The 15,071-nt window shown below is 35.0% G+C and overlaps 2 protein-coding genes across 2 annotated transcripts in view; one reads left to right on the top strand and one right to left on the bottom strand.

Moving 5' to 3' along the window:
* Positions 1-377: 377 nt before the first annotated feature.
* crnkl1 (crooked neck pre-mRNA splicing factor 1) lies at positions 378-9,683 on the bottom strand. The gene is made up of 14 exons (XM_067384432.1): positions 9,506-9,683; positions 9,201-9,353; positions 7,790-7,881; positions 7,544-7,702; positions 6,438-6,604; positions 5,731-5,909; positions 5,480-5,650; positions 4,760-4,951; positions 4,593-4,652; positions 4,256-4,336; positions 3,487-3,726; positions 1,242-1,343; positions 908-1,156; positions 378-823 (listed from the first exon to the last, which is right to left on the bottom strand). Exons 1-14 carry the CDS (start codon positions 9,551-9,553, stop codon positions 455-457), a joined length of 2,262 nt encoding a protein of 753 aa, XP_067240533.1. The 5' UTR covers positions 9,554-9,683; the 3' UTR covers positions 378-454.
* The window catches only part of cfap61 (cilia and flagella associated protein 61), a 34,686-nt gene continuing 29,241 nt past the window's right edge, over positions 9,627-15,071 (top strand). Inside the window, exons 1-7 of the mRNA XM_067384431.1 lie at positions 9,627-9,752; positions 10,056-10,205; positions 11,544-11,694; positions 11,785-11,861; positions 12,148-12,215; positions 12,308-12,425; positions 14,073-14,205. Of these exons, the coding sequence (XP_067240532.1) occupies positions 10,063-10,205; positions 11,544-11,694; positions 11,785-11,861; positions 12,148-12,215; positions 12,308-12,425; positions 14,073-14,205 (690 nt within the window). The 5' untranslated portion in view covers positions 9,627-9,752; positions 10,056-10,062. The remainder of the gene's footprint in view (positions 9,753-10,055; positions 10,206-11,543; positions 11,695-11,784; positions 11,862-12,147; positions 12,216-12,307; positions 12,426-14,072; positions 14,206-15,071) is intronic.

Genomic DNA, 15,071 nt, shown 5'->3' with positions numbered 1-15,071 from the left:
AGTGTTAAGTGACATTCAGTTGGTTTTATTATGCACTAGTGTGTTTTTGTATGCATTATATAGTAAGCTATGCATATTTTAAATTATCATTTGTATATACTTAGGATAATCATTAACTGACAGCTTTGGGATACCCAATTGAGGAAGGACCCGATTTGTCTCGTTTTCACCGGAAGATCCATTTATGACATTTTGATTAAACATTTGACTAAACATTAATTAAACATGCAAAGATTAATTGTTCACAATAAGATCGATAATATGCATTTAGAAAATAGACAGGGTGAATTTTCATTTCACGACTTTAAAGTGAACGAGAGGTTTTTTTTTATATATATATATATAAAAACAATAATCGGCACAAGAATATTTGGTTCACACCTTTATTTTGTTACAAAAGAAAAGGGACAAAGAAACAGACACAAATAATATGTTAAGTTCTGACCACACCAGTTCACTGTTTTTCCTCATCTGCCTTTGTTTGTTCTGTCTTATCTTTGTCGTCTTTGTGGTCTCCATCACTCTCGCTGTCACTGCTGCTGCTGCTGCTGCTCTCATCGTCATCGTCGCGATCGTCATAGTCATTTTCCGTCTGTTCCCTTTGGGCCACAGGCTCCTGCTCCTCTGGTTCTGAGCTCTCCTGTGCTTCCTTCCCTTGAGGAACCTGCTGCTGTTCTTCTTCTTCTTCTTCCTGCTCTTCCTCATCCTCCTGCTGCTGCTGTTTCTTCCACATTTTGGCCATGGCCAGCAGTTTGAGGTTGGGCTGATTGGCAGCATCCTCTGGGAAGATGTAGTCGTAATATTCTTCCCAACCTGCATCCGACTAATAAACCAATGACATCGTGTTAGTTACGACTAGTCGATGCAAGAAAATACACCCACAAAATTGACACAAAAAGACTCTCACCCCGTCCTCCGCTGTGATCTTCCTCCTCTTCTTCACCTTCTCAGGCAGGAGTTTCCGGACTCTGTCTTTGTTGGCGAACGTTCCAAACTCCTCCTCAAAGTCTCTCCAGGACTCCAGGAGCATCAGACGTTCCTCCTTCTCCTCACAGCCATGCATACTCTTATTGGCCTCCTCGTAGATTTGTCTGCATCGCTGTATGCGGTCGTCGCTGTCAATGGACATCTCAAACTGCGCATAGCTGATCCAGACCTACAATTGGAAGAGATTGGAATCAGCCAAGTAGGATATTTATTTAAAATGAGCATGCCATGTTGCCATCATTTTGATTGCTTACTTTGACATGTTGAGTACGCTGTAACAGTCTCTTGTACAGTCCTCGTGTGTTCTCGTATTCTTCTTGCTCGATCTCAAAGTCGATGTATGACTTCCACAGCACCTGATGTAAACAATACAGTGAAGAAACAGTTAAGAATTACCTTTACTCCAGTCCGAAATAATAATAAAATGAAATAGTTTATTTTATTATTAAAATATTATTTACTTTATAGTATGATATAGTGAAAATATAGAGCTCATACTGAAGGAGAGCACATCTCAGTTTTATTCAGAGGTCCAATCTGAGAAAAAATAGGCAATTTGGTGCAGCTGCTGATATGGACTACTTGCACAGCTACTTCCGCTTTCTACTTATTACGGCTCAAGCGTTTCCGGTCAGCATTCAGCGCACTTATATACAGAGAGCTTCTTGTGAAAACGCAGATTATTACTACATTTTAGGGCTGCAATATGTTTTTTAAGTCAAGTCAAGTCAAGTCAAATTTATTTATATAGTGCTTTTACAATTGGTAATTGTTTCAAAGCAGCTTTACATATTAGAAGCACAGAAAAAAAGAAGTGGTTAAAAATAAGCTGTACAAACAAGCGTGGTAATATGTAACATATACAAGATGGTGCTAAATTAAGCCAATGTCGGCTGACTCCCAGGGGTGGAAAAAAAACCCTAGGAGAAAAACCCAGCGTGCTAACACTGGGAAAAAGTCCTAGGAGGGAAAAAACCCAAACAATGAATCATATTTTTAAACAATTAATTATATTCTCTGCATTAACATTAATTATCTTCAACCTGCTGAAATGTTTATTAATATATTTCCCTTCCAAATGCGCATTCTGAATAATAAATAAATATATTTCCCCAGTAACCTTCCGCCGTCAAGTGCTCGTCTTCTCATTAGCAGTGTTTTTCTCTTAGTCATCATATTTCATACCTGTGAAATTTACATTTAAATGAATTTGACTGATAAACACACTTAAGGGAGTGCATTGTTTTACTATGGTAAGTGTAGTAACGATGGGTGACAACAACGCATTATCACGATGGCAGCTGCCGGCTTGCGCATGCGCATTAGTTTTTGTCATGATTCGAGTGTTTAGAAGCAACATTTAAGAGAAAGTTATTGTCAGATTTCATTGGTGATTTCAAGTAAATGAGCAGAAGAGCATACAAGACATGCACAAACAAACCAAGCTGACGATTAAACAACAGTATATAATAAGAACCTTTCATATAATAATTATAATTAATTAAATACTTATGAAGGCAAACGTTTTACTGTAGTAAGAGTGTAGTAATGCTGGTTAATTTTTGTACGATTGCTTGCACTGGTGCTCTTTTATTCCAGTGTTTGAAATAGTTGAATGAATGTGATAACTGCTTTAACAGTGTTATTAATTAATCTTAAAGAATAACGCAATGACAGCGCAACTACCTTGAATATTAGGATTTTTGGCATAAATGTGTGAATTACATAAATAGTTGTCAGCAAAAATGGCACAGAATAGAGACTAAAATATTATGTTCATTCTGATCTTATTTATCACGTCTCTCACAGCAGCGTCGCAATCACTAGTAGAGCGCTGACACCCTGTGGTGAAAGAATCAGAGCTTATGTTGGATTCAAACTTAAAGTTACGTTGAGTTTGGAAAGGTCTGTACACGGTAATCATCAGAATCACTTCTCTTGTCTCTGAATATGGCTGGAATTTAAAATCATCCCAAGGACTCTCGTTTTAAGAGGGGTTTAGTTATCTATGTGATAACGGCGCATTGAAAATATATATAACCGGAAACAACTGAGCCGTAATATTTCAAACCGGATGTGCATCACGAGGCTCAGTGCAAGTAGTCCATTTACATGGCCAAAAAGATGAAATTTTGATAGCTTGTAAATTAATGAGATCTTTATTAATATAAATATCTGTAATCACTCTATATCTCCCAACAACATGTCTTAGTAAGATGATATTTAAATGCCTAGTTTTATGATCAAAGCTCCGTTGCTTCAAAAAAAAATATAATGCAATGAATACAATGATGATCAAAGATGAACTAATAAATGTTCCTCAAAAGCCTGATGGATTGTATTTGATTTGAATATGATTTTCTTCTAAAAAAATTATGTATGGATATTCAAGTAAACATAAGAATTTACTTGATCCGACTGCTTGGTCTGAACCAGACTTTGATCAAAATTAAATGTGAAAATGGCCTGGAAGGAGAAAGAGATCCGTGAAGTTCTGACCTCTGGCATGTCCAGTCGTGGTTGTCCAATGGCCAGTTCAAATATAGCTCTGGCCCGTTCTGTGTCTCCCAGGATTGTCTCCAGCTCTGCAAACTTGATCCAGGTGGTGCAGTTCTCTGGACTGAACTCCAGGTACTTCTCGTAGAGCTTCCTGCAGCGGTCAAACTCCCTCAGCTGTAGCTCCAGCTCGATGTAGCCTTTAAACAGTTTGTTTTTGGGACACTTTCCGATGGCTGTGCCCTGATAGGACAAAGGTCAGAGGTCATATACAATACCTTATAATAAACTTGAACCATTTAAAAGTGTGATTTTTGAAAGAAGTCTCTTCTGCTCACCAAGACTGCATTTATTTGATCAAAAATACAATAAAAAAACAGAAATATTGTGAAATATTATTATTTAAAATTAGTGTTATCTATGTGAAAATACTTTAATATAGTTTAAAACTTTATAAAGCTGAATTTTCAGCATCATTACTCCAGTCTTCAGTGTCACATGACGCTTCAGAAATCATTCTAATATGCTGGTTTGCTGCTCAAGTAACATTTCTGATTATTATCAATGTTGAAAACAGTTGTGATGCTTATTATTTTTGTGGAAAATATGATTTTTTCAGGATTCTTTGAAAAGGACAGCATTTATTTGAAATAGAAAACTTTTCGCTTTTGATCAATTTCATGCATACTTGCTGAGTAGAAGTATTTATTAAATTCTTTCTTTCAAAAAACAAGTATAAAAGTATAAATCAGTTTTAGAGTGAAAAACTTACCAAGCCTCGTCTAGCATTCTGGAGGTTCTTTTGTCGGATTTCAAACTGCCCATATAAGAGCCAAATCTTGGCAAATGTAAACTTGAGTATAAAAAAAACATATAGTTAGAAAACTATTAAAAATAATTAAACTTAGAAATGGTAGCAACAGCATAATGTAAAACCTTTTCACAGGAAAAAAATACACCGTCAAGCACAACATTTTCTTTTTTTCAGATGTTGAAATGGTTGCAAATTCTCCACAAGGAAGCAGAATTATGAAGTTTAAGGATTATTTTACTACAAATAACATGAGGTTGTGTAAATAATATTTTTACCACTATTAAGAAAATTTTACCTTTTTGTGTGGTATAACCTCCAGACACGCCTGGTACACCTGCCTCGTTCTCTCAGGGTCCTAAACAAAATTTACTACATCATACTCTGCCTCAAAAACATGAACATGTTATTACAAGACTGTACTACTGAATGCTGAATACTTCAGCTGACAGATGTCTCTCATACCTTGACCTCCAGCTCCTCATAGAGAGCGTAGTTAATCCACAGGTAGATGTAGCGTCTCCAGTGTCTCTTCTCTTGGATGGGGGGGATGTTGGCTATCGCTCTCTCATACACTTCTCTAACCGTGTCTGCATCGGCGTCACTCTCCACCAGGCGCAGGTAATCAAACCAAGCATCATAATTATGTGGGCTGGCCTATACAGGAGGAAATTATGTTAAAAAAAAGTCATTAAGTCATTAAGCCAGAAACTGATGCTATGAACTTGGCTAAAACTACAAACAGGTTTAGTAAAGACCAAAGAGTTTTTTAAAATCCGAACTTATGACATTTTGACTGAGGATTAATAGTCATATAAATATTTATAATTGTTTCTGTTGTCACTTACAGTGTAAAATTCATATACATTCATATGAAGTAATTCACATGGAAACAAAACAAAATGTTTGCAAGGCATTCATACACATTGTACTATGCCAAATTAATTTTTAATAAATGTAAAATCATATATATATATTCAAAGTTCATCAAAGTTGTCTTAAGGTTCCAGGACAACTTTGATGAAAGGATCTGATCCATTTCAAATGTTGACTACTGTATATATATCTGAAGTTGTCTGAAGATTTCACTTAAAACAATACAAAAGGCACATATAAATAACTTAAAATGTGAGTCTTGACCAGGAAATTATATAATAACAATAAATATAAGCAAACTTTACGCACCTTGACTTCCTCTTCGTACTGAAATCTCCTTTTGCTGACGATCACATCTTCGATTCCTCTCCTGTCTCCAAACCTCTTCTCAAACACAGTGTAGTTCTTAAACAGCTCCTGGGCCTGTTGCTTGGGGATTCGGTCCAAAGCGTATTTATAGATGACGCGAACTCTCTCAAACTGAAAGACACAAAGGGAATGGTCACGTGTGAACAGGAAACATCTTGTTTATTGGATGACATGAACGCAGGATGGCATACCTCTTTCTGCTTCTCCTCAAATCTGGCAAAAGCCACGTAGAGGCTCTCACTGATGTGATCCTCACCAAAAAACTCTACGGCCCTCTCAAACACTTTCCTCCCGAGAGCGATGTAGCCGTGCTTCTCTTCAAAGTTAGCGTACTTGATCCAGTTCTTCACTTCAGGATGGACCATCACGAGTGCTCTGCTGTTAAGGAATGTAACTACATTTTTTACGTAACAGCCATTCAATCTCAAATGAGAAATTATATAATAAACATGATTTAAATGCATTTACTTATTTGCACATATTTCAAGGCAAGTAAAATGTATTTGTAAAGCGCTTTTCATAATACACACTGTTTCAAAGCAACTTTACAGAAATTCATGATGTTATTGTCTATAATATCTTAATAGTCGCATACAGCAGATTAGAGCTAGGCGATAATATTGTTTACATTTTGCAACAATACAAGCAATCAAACAGTTGAGCTATGTTATATAGAATATAGTGTATATTGCACTACATGAGTTTACTGTATGTGTGCGGTTTAAGATCGACATACATATATAAACAGCTTGATGATAATATAATTACATATTGCAACAAAATAAATCAATTAGTATATGCTATATAGTATATATTGCTTTAAGTTAATGTACTGTATGTATCCGGAAAACATTGGATATAATATTTCAGAGTGAAAAGATGATTCATGAAAGGATATATTTCTCATAGATGCTCCGGGCCTTGTCCACCTCCTTATAGCGCAGCTCAAAGTTGATGTAAGAATGCCAGGCCTGTTCCTCCGGCTCCCACTCCATCCAGCGCTCAAACACCTGCCTGCAGCCGGCAACGTTCCCCAGCATCTCCTCCATATAGGTGTACTTGTACCTGGTGTATAAACACATGAGTCACAAGAAGAAAAAACTAAGAGTATCGTTGTTTAAATACACTATTGTCTGTATGATCTAGGGTTGTCAAAAGTACTGGTACTGCGTTACTAAGTCGGTACGGAGATATTAAAAGTGTGTGATACCAGGATTTTTTGCAGTACCGGTAGTACAGAGTATATTCGGCACCCACTAAAAGGTGGCTGCTTTCAAATGCTTCTGTGTGTATCTGTGTAAGCACTCTGTGAAGAGCATCAAAGGTTTCTATTAACAACGTGTTTCTGAAGCGTTGATCATTGTAGCCAATCACAGACATTTATGTTGAGTGTGTGAACACAATGACCAATCAGAGGCGCTTAAGTTAGTCAGAATCCGCTCAACACACAGGAGTTTTCGTTCACCGTGCTTTAGAGTTCTGCATGTTCGCGAATCCTTTCATTATTACCAACAAAGTGTAAACATGATGTAAATAAGAGATTCGCAGGAATGTAGATCTCAGTGAGCAGGTGCTGAACATAGTCTAAGTGATTGACAGCCCCCATTAACAATTTGAATAGAAGTTTAGTTTTTCGTGCTGATCAGTACATTGCAAAGTTTCTGGATTTACAACTGTATTGAAATGCTTGATTGAATCTGAAACTGCAATGATTGACATTGATATAACCATAGCAACAGACAGGACAAAACAATCTGATACTGTATGTCAAAATTGATCTATGCATTAAGTCTTAGAGTGTAAATGCAAACTAACAGACCTGACACTTGTTTTATGTAATGTGTATGTGTTTCTTTGTCCATTTTATTACTAATTTTCCACTTGATTTTTTTTTGTAAACAATGTTTATATATAAACCAAAACTTATCTTGCCAAAATTGTTACAGAGAACCTGGAATTTTGGTGAAATGACAACCCTAACATAATCATGATGAGAAAGCGTACCAGAACTGATTCACACGGGGCAGGATGGTGATGGCTCGGTCCCAGATGTTGCGAGAGTGATTCACCTGCCGGTTCTTCATCTCCATCTCTGCATACTTCAGCCACAGTGTGATATTGCGGTGATCTACGTCGAGCGCACGCTCGTAGATGGAGCGAGCTCTGAAGACAAAAAAAAAAAAAAAAAAACAGTTAGGGAAATCGCCTCCAGTTTGCAATTCATTCAGTAGGTGCTGAACAGAAACTCACCTCTGGACCTCTTGCAGGCTCTCCTCCCATTGTGCGTACTTGATCCAGTTGCTGATGACAGTTCTGTTCTTCCTGATGTTGTCTTCAAACCCCTGTGTTGAGAGAAAAAAATTAACTTTATTGATTTCTTTGGCTTTTAATTTATATATATATATATATATATATATATATATATATATATATATATATATATATATATATATACTATGATGGTAATGCAATTTTTAGATCATGGACCATGGCAAGTCACATTTTTCTATATGACATTAACATGTTTTCTGGACATGTATTATGGTATAATACCATGTTTTCTGAAGATGGTATTGTCATGGTACATGCATTAAAAACATGTTTTATCGCATATACCTTGCTAATATTATGTTTTTAAGGCACATACCATGCTAACACCATATTTTCTGGACACACACTATGGTAATGTTGTGTTTTCTGAAGATGTACCATGGTAATGTCATGGTATTGTCATTGTACATGCTTAAAAAACATGTTTCATTGTATGTATCTTGCTAATATTATGTTTTTGAGGCACATATCATGACAACACCATGTTTTCCGGACACGTATTATAGTAATACCATATTTTTCTGGACATGTACCATGGTAATGTCATGTTTTTAAACCATGAACCATGGCAAAATTATGTTTTATGCCATGTACCTAGCTTATACTATGCTTTTCAGGGCACGTACCATGAAAACACCATGTTTTCTGGACATGTACCATGGTAATGTCATGATGTTGTCATGGTACATGCATTAAAAACATGTTTTATTGCATGTACCTTGCTAATATTATGTTTTTAAGGCACATACCATGCCAACACCATATTTTCTGGACACGCACTATGGTAATACTGTGTTTTCTGAAGATGTACCATGGTATTGTCATTGTACATGCTTAAAAAACATGTTTCATTGTATGTATCTTGCTAATATTATGTTTTTGAGGCACACATCATGACAACACCATGTTTTCTGGACATGTATTATAGTAATACCATATTTTTTTTGCACATGTACCATGGTAATGTCATGTTTTTAAACCATGAACCATGGCAAAATCATGTTTTATGTACTGTGCTTTTCTGGGTACATACCATGAAAACATCATGGTTTCTGGACACGTACCATAGTAATGTCATGGTACATGCATTAAAAACATGTTTTATTGTATGTACTTTGCTAACACTGTTTTTGAGGAACATACCATGATAACACCAAGTTTTCTGGGCATGTACTATGGTAATACCATGTTCTGGCCAATAGCCTGATATGTTAATATCATGGTGCATGCGAATAGTAACCAAACAGCACTCTGGTATACATCAAATACCATGGTACTACTTTGATACCAACTTCGTGATCACATAGGCCTACAGATATAGCGCTCATACCTTCCTCTTCCTCAGTTTATAGTCGTTGAGCTCTTCTTTATCGGTGATCTTCTGTTTGGGTGGAGGAGGCAGCAGCTCTAGTTCCCTCTCTTTCGCCTCTCTGAGCAGCTGCTCCGCGGTGATTTGCACCTCTGCAGGGGCTTTATTCTTCACCTGAACACATAACGCAAAATAAATACAAATACAAACCTCGTTTAATCACAACTCTAAATAGTACATCGTAGTTGTTTACAGAAGAACACAACATATTCACGTTGTTTACATGCTAATGCTAAGTTGCTATCTCACAAAACATTATTTGGTACCTTCGCCACTTTCGGGATTCTCTGTTTACCCGCCGCGGTGGACGCCATGATTATTACGCTCCTGTCACTTTATTACAATAAACCTTTATGTAGTTATTTAAGTTTTTAAACTTCGATAAGCCGCTAAAGCATTAGCGACGTTTCAGTGCCGTGTGTCGCGAGTCGCGTCTGTCGTGACGCGCTGTAACCTTTGACTGCAGCTACGTCACGGAGTCTCATCACCATGGTTACAGGACGCCTACTAACGGTTAGTGTTAACTGCAGATGAAAGATTACGTGCAAATTACTGCTTTTAAAACACTGTTTTTTTAGTATTCTATGTGTGTTCGTTTGTTCTATATTGCCTTTACATTATATTTCTCTTCAATGTAAGTGAATGAACATTGTTTTCTTATTTATTGTGTACAAATGACGAAGCTCAAACTAATTCATCGTGTGTCTAAACGTTTGACTGGCAGCGTAGACATGAATCATAAAATCAAACTGCGATTTTTTTACAGCTACAATACAATTTATGTCTGTATCTAATTATATTTGTTTATTGTATTAGATTTAAAATGAGCACTATCACTTCATCCGCTGGTAAAGTTGAAAGTGTGACTGTGAGGAGGACAGAATGGTCAGATGCTGAAGAGATCGATAATCTGATCAGGCCTGCAGCTGTTGCTGTGTTTGGGAGACTCAATGTCATCCATCTACTGTAAGTGTTAAGAGCTAGTCAGTTTAAAGTAGTTAGTATATGTAGTGTGTATTTTTGTATTTACACACACACACACACACACACACACACACACACACACACACACACATATATATATATATATATATATATATATATATATATATATATATATATATATATATATATATATTTGTGTGTGTGTGTATAAAATCTATTTTTAATGTTTTTGAACAAAGTCTCTTATGCTCATTAAGGTTGCATTTATTTCATAATAAATACAGAAAAAAATTGTAATATTACAATTTAAAATTATATATATATATATATATATATATATATATATATATATATATATATATATATATATATAATATTTTATATATACTTTAAAGTATGATTTATTTCTGTAATCAAAGCTGAATTTTCAGCATCATTACTCCAGTCTTCAGTGTCACATGATCCTTCAGAAATCAATGTAATATGCTGATTTGATACTCAGTTAAAACAGTTGTGTTGCTTAATATCTTTTTGGAACCTGTGATACTTTTTTCAGGATTCATTGATGAATAAAATGTTAAAAAGAACAGCATTTATTCAAAATATAAATATTTTCTAACAATATAAATCTTTATTATCACTTTTTATCAATTTAACACATCCGTGCTGAATAAAAGTATTAATTTCTTTCAAAAAAAAAAAGGGGGAAAAAAATTACAGATCCCAAACTTTTGAACGGTAGTGTATATTGTTACAAAAGATTTCTATTTTAAATAAATGCTGATATTTTTAAACTTTTTATTCAGCAAAGAATCCTGAAAAATTATCACAGGTTATAAAATAATATTAAGCAGCACAACTGTTTCCAACATTGATAATAAATCATCATATTATACTGATTTCTGAAGGATCATGTGACACTGAAGACTGGAGTAATGATGCTGAAAATTCAGCTTTGATCACAGAAATAATTTATATTTTAAAGTATATTAAAATAGAAAAACATAATTTTAAATTGTAATAATATTTCACAATATTACTGTTTTTTCTGTATTTATTATGAAATAAATGCAGCCTTAATGAGCATAAGAGACTTTGTTCAAAACCATTAAAAATAGTAATGTTTCCAAACTTTTTACCGGTAGTGTAATGCTGCATAAAAGCCAGACTAAATCACGCCTGCTCTGATCCACCTTAACCTCAATAGTATAAAAGTACACTATTAAAACTGCTGTGTAAATGCATTTATGCCACAGTCTGTGTAAAGACACTCAATTGCCACTTCTGTGCAACCTTTATAGTGTCAATTTGTCATTTGACAATTATAAAGGAGATTTTTGTTTTAATTTCTCATTGCAGTGAGAAAGCCAATTTAGCCGTGACCCTGAGCACCACTAAGAATGAAGTGCTCGCCCATGCATCTTTCTCAGATCACCCCACTGAAGAGCTAGTGGATCAGGCATGCTGGGAGAATTTACTTCAGAGACACGTAAATGGCGAGAAATTCACTGTAAGCAAAGCAAATCAACCAAGGTGTCCATTAATATTTAACATATATTTTTTTAACAGCCATCTGATGTCTTGTTTTTCTTTTTTCCAGCCCATGAACACTCTTTTCCTGCGTCTATTTGTGGCTCAGCCCGGCTTCTCCATAGGGGGCGCTAAAGAGATAGTGAGGTAAAATGAAACTCCTTTGTAAAGGTGAACAGATTTTGTGAAGTCCAACTATAAGCATTACAGTTCGGTCCTATTACATGAATACACACAGTCTGCTCATTGATTTATATTTGACTTAATAAAACAAGACAGATTTTTCTATTGTTATTTGGTTAGAGTGAATATGTCCTTAGGCAGCACAAATTGTATTGACTGTATAGCAATGACTTCCTGTATCCACTCAATCATGTTATATAACATTTCATGATCAAATATTTTTATTTCCTTCGTTCCTTGCAACTTCTAGAACAGTTTTCAATGCCGTTGTGGAGCTGGAACACATCTGCCTTCTGACTTCCCACAGAGGCTCACTTGGTAAGAATTTATATTACTTTGGACATTTTTTGTATGCTACCTTTGACAGTAACATTGTTCAACACATTTTTCTGTCATGCTCTTCATATCAGAGGCAGGACTGGAGAAGATCTTTGAACCACTGACACCCGTTATGGAGGAAGTTCAGTATTCGGCCTACGTTTGTCATCGACACAGTCACTGCTCTCGACTTTACATCCGCAAAGCCAGGTTTACAAACACCTCTCACTCTCTCATGGACTGGTGAATCTCATGGAAAACGGAGGAGAACATGGCTGGGTCATATTTAACTGCATTGTGACATTTTGTTCACAACTAAGCAAATTTTTTGAATACATTTTAATATTTGTATATATATGATATTTACTATGTTTTTAATTAATATGTATTATAAATGTTAAAATATTTCATTACAATATATATACACTACTGGTCAAAAGTTTTTTAAGTCTCTTCTGTTCACCAAGGCTTCGTTTATTTGATCCAAAATACAGTAAAAACAGTAATATTGTGAAATATTTGTACAATTTAAAATAACTGTTTTCTATTTGAATATATTTTAAAATGTAATTTATTCCTGTGATCAAAGCTGAATTTTCAGCATCATTACTCCAGTCTTCAGTGTCACATGACCCTTCAGAAATCATTCTAATATGATTTGCTATTCAAAAGAGCTGCATTTATCTGAAATATAAAGGTTTTGCAACATTATAAATGTCAATACTGTCACTTTTGATCAATTTAATGCATCCTTGCAGAATAAAAGTATTAATTTAGTTAATTTCTTTTTTTAAAAAAAGTTTTAATGATGCTGAAAATTCAGCTTTGCCAACACAGAAATAATTTGCATTTTAAAATATAATATTTTAAATGGTAAAAATATTTCACAATATTACTGTTTTTGCTGTACTTTGGATCAAATAAATGAAGACTTGGTGAGCAGAAGAGACTTTTTTAAAAAAACATTAAAAAATCATACCATTCAAAAACTTTTGACTGGTAGTATATATATATATATATATATATATATATATATATATATATATAATTTATTTACTATATATATATATATATATATATATATATATATATATATATATATATATATATATATATTTGTGTGTGTGTGTGTGTGTGTGTGTGTGTGTGTGTGTGTGTGTGTGTGTGTGTGTAAAGCATTTTAATATCATGGTTCTATTATGCTGATTTTAATTTAAAATTGTATTTAATAAAAAACACTTCAATAGTCTTGCATTAACGAGAAACTAATGTCAGTCATCAATATAAGAACACTGAAAATGACAAAGAACTACAAAGTAAAACATCCATAAACATTACACTGTCAGAAAAAAAGGTACGGTGCTGTCACTGGGGCAGTACCCTAAGGTACAAAAGTGAAAAGGTACATCTTTGTACCTTACTTACCCCTAAATGGTGCATATTAGTACCTGAAAGGTACATATTAGTACTGTAAAAGTACATATTAGTACCTTTTTACCTTTGTACCTTAGGGTACTGCCCCAGTGACAGCGCCGTACCTTTTTTCTGACAGTGCCAATGGAGGAAATGTGCTTAATTGTCATAAAAAAATAGTCACAATTGAAAGAAATCTTGTTATATTCATTTTCTTTGTGCAAAATATAATTTCTAATTTGGGCTGAAATATGACATAGCCATGTTTCTGTGAAAGTCACTCAGACATATGTGTAATTTCATCTAGTGTAAAGCCGATCGTAATCCACGTCTAGACTGTTTTTGTCCTGCTGTACACAGTTTATATCAATATTCAGTTTATACAGGACATCTGCAGCACAGCAATGAATTAAAATCTCGATGCAATAACTTCAAATTCCCCAGAGTAGAGGATCACGATGACATCATGCACATATTTGCGGAGCAGATCACGCCACTGGTGGAGTCCCACGGGCCATACTTCCTGTCTGAGCTCATCGAGGTCCAAGACGAGGAGAACCATGCAGCCGTCTGTGAAGTTAGTCTTTCTTTTAACACTTAGGAGCTTAAAGCATCCTGTAGTATAGAGCTAAAAAAAAATATAATGGGGGATAATAAAGCTCAGATCATTTGGTTTAAGAAGAAGGTCATTTTTTGTAAGTGCACATAGGAAAAAAAATCTAATTTCTACTTATCTATCAGGGTTTTCTCTTAGACAACAAAATGGAGAACAACTGGAGAATTTTGCATGCCTCTTGCTTCTGAATATTGAGAAAAATAGCCCAGTAATCAGTTAGTTCATAGACTCTTTATGCAAAGTGGGGCAGAAATTGTGTTAGTTTGTGTTTTCTCAGGAATGACAGGACAGCAGATCGCCCCACTCTCTCCCCTGCGGCGCATGCTGACATGTGTTCATGCGACATATGGCAGATGAGAGCTCAAGCCCTGCCAAGACATACTCACACTGAACATATTGTGTCCAGACATCTGTAGCGGTTTTGCCTTTTGTCTGAATGTCCCGTCCATTCAGCGGGACAACTGTACTACATTGCCCAGGAGGATTACAAAAAAAAAATTTCCAGAGAAAATTCATAAATTATTACAGAGGTGTTGTTTTTCTAGGCCTTTTATGAGAGTTTTAAATTATAAATAGGCGAATTTCATGAAATCTGTCAGGAGCATGTCCAGGTCATATTTCACCCCAAAATCAAAAAGAAATAGAAAGGAATTATATATTTTTTAAGAAAAATAAACCTATTTAGTACCATTATTGTACCCCAAATCATATGATTATCATATGATTAAAAACGTATTACTTTTATTGTAATGCAAGAAAATGCAATATTATTCAAATTGTTAATGTGTGTGTGTGTGTGTGTGTGTGTGTGTGTGTTTACTTACCCA

Source organism: Chanodichthys erythropterus, chromosome 4 (genome assembly GCF_024489055.1).
Source record: "Chanodichthys erythropterus isolate Z2021 chromosome 4, ASM2448905v1, whole genome shotgun sequence".
Taxonomy (NCBI): Eukaryota; Metazoa; Chordata; class Actinopteri; order Cypriniformes; family Xenocyprididae; genus Chanodichthys; species Chanodichthys erythropterus.
Note: the sequence above shows the minus strand (reverse complement) of the source record. Positions and strands in the feature narration are given on the sequence as shown.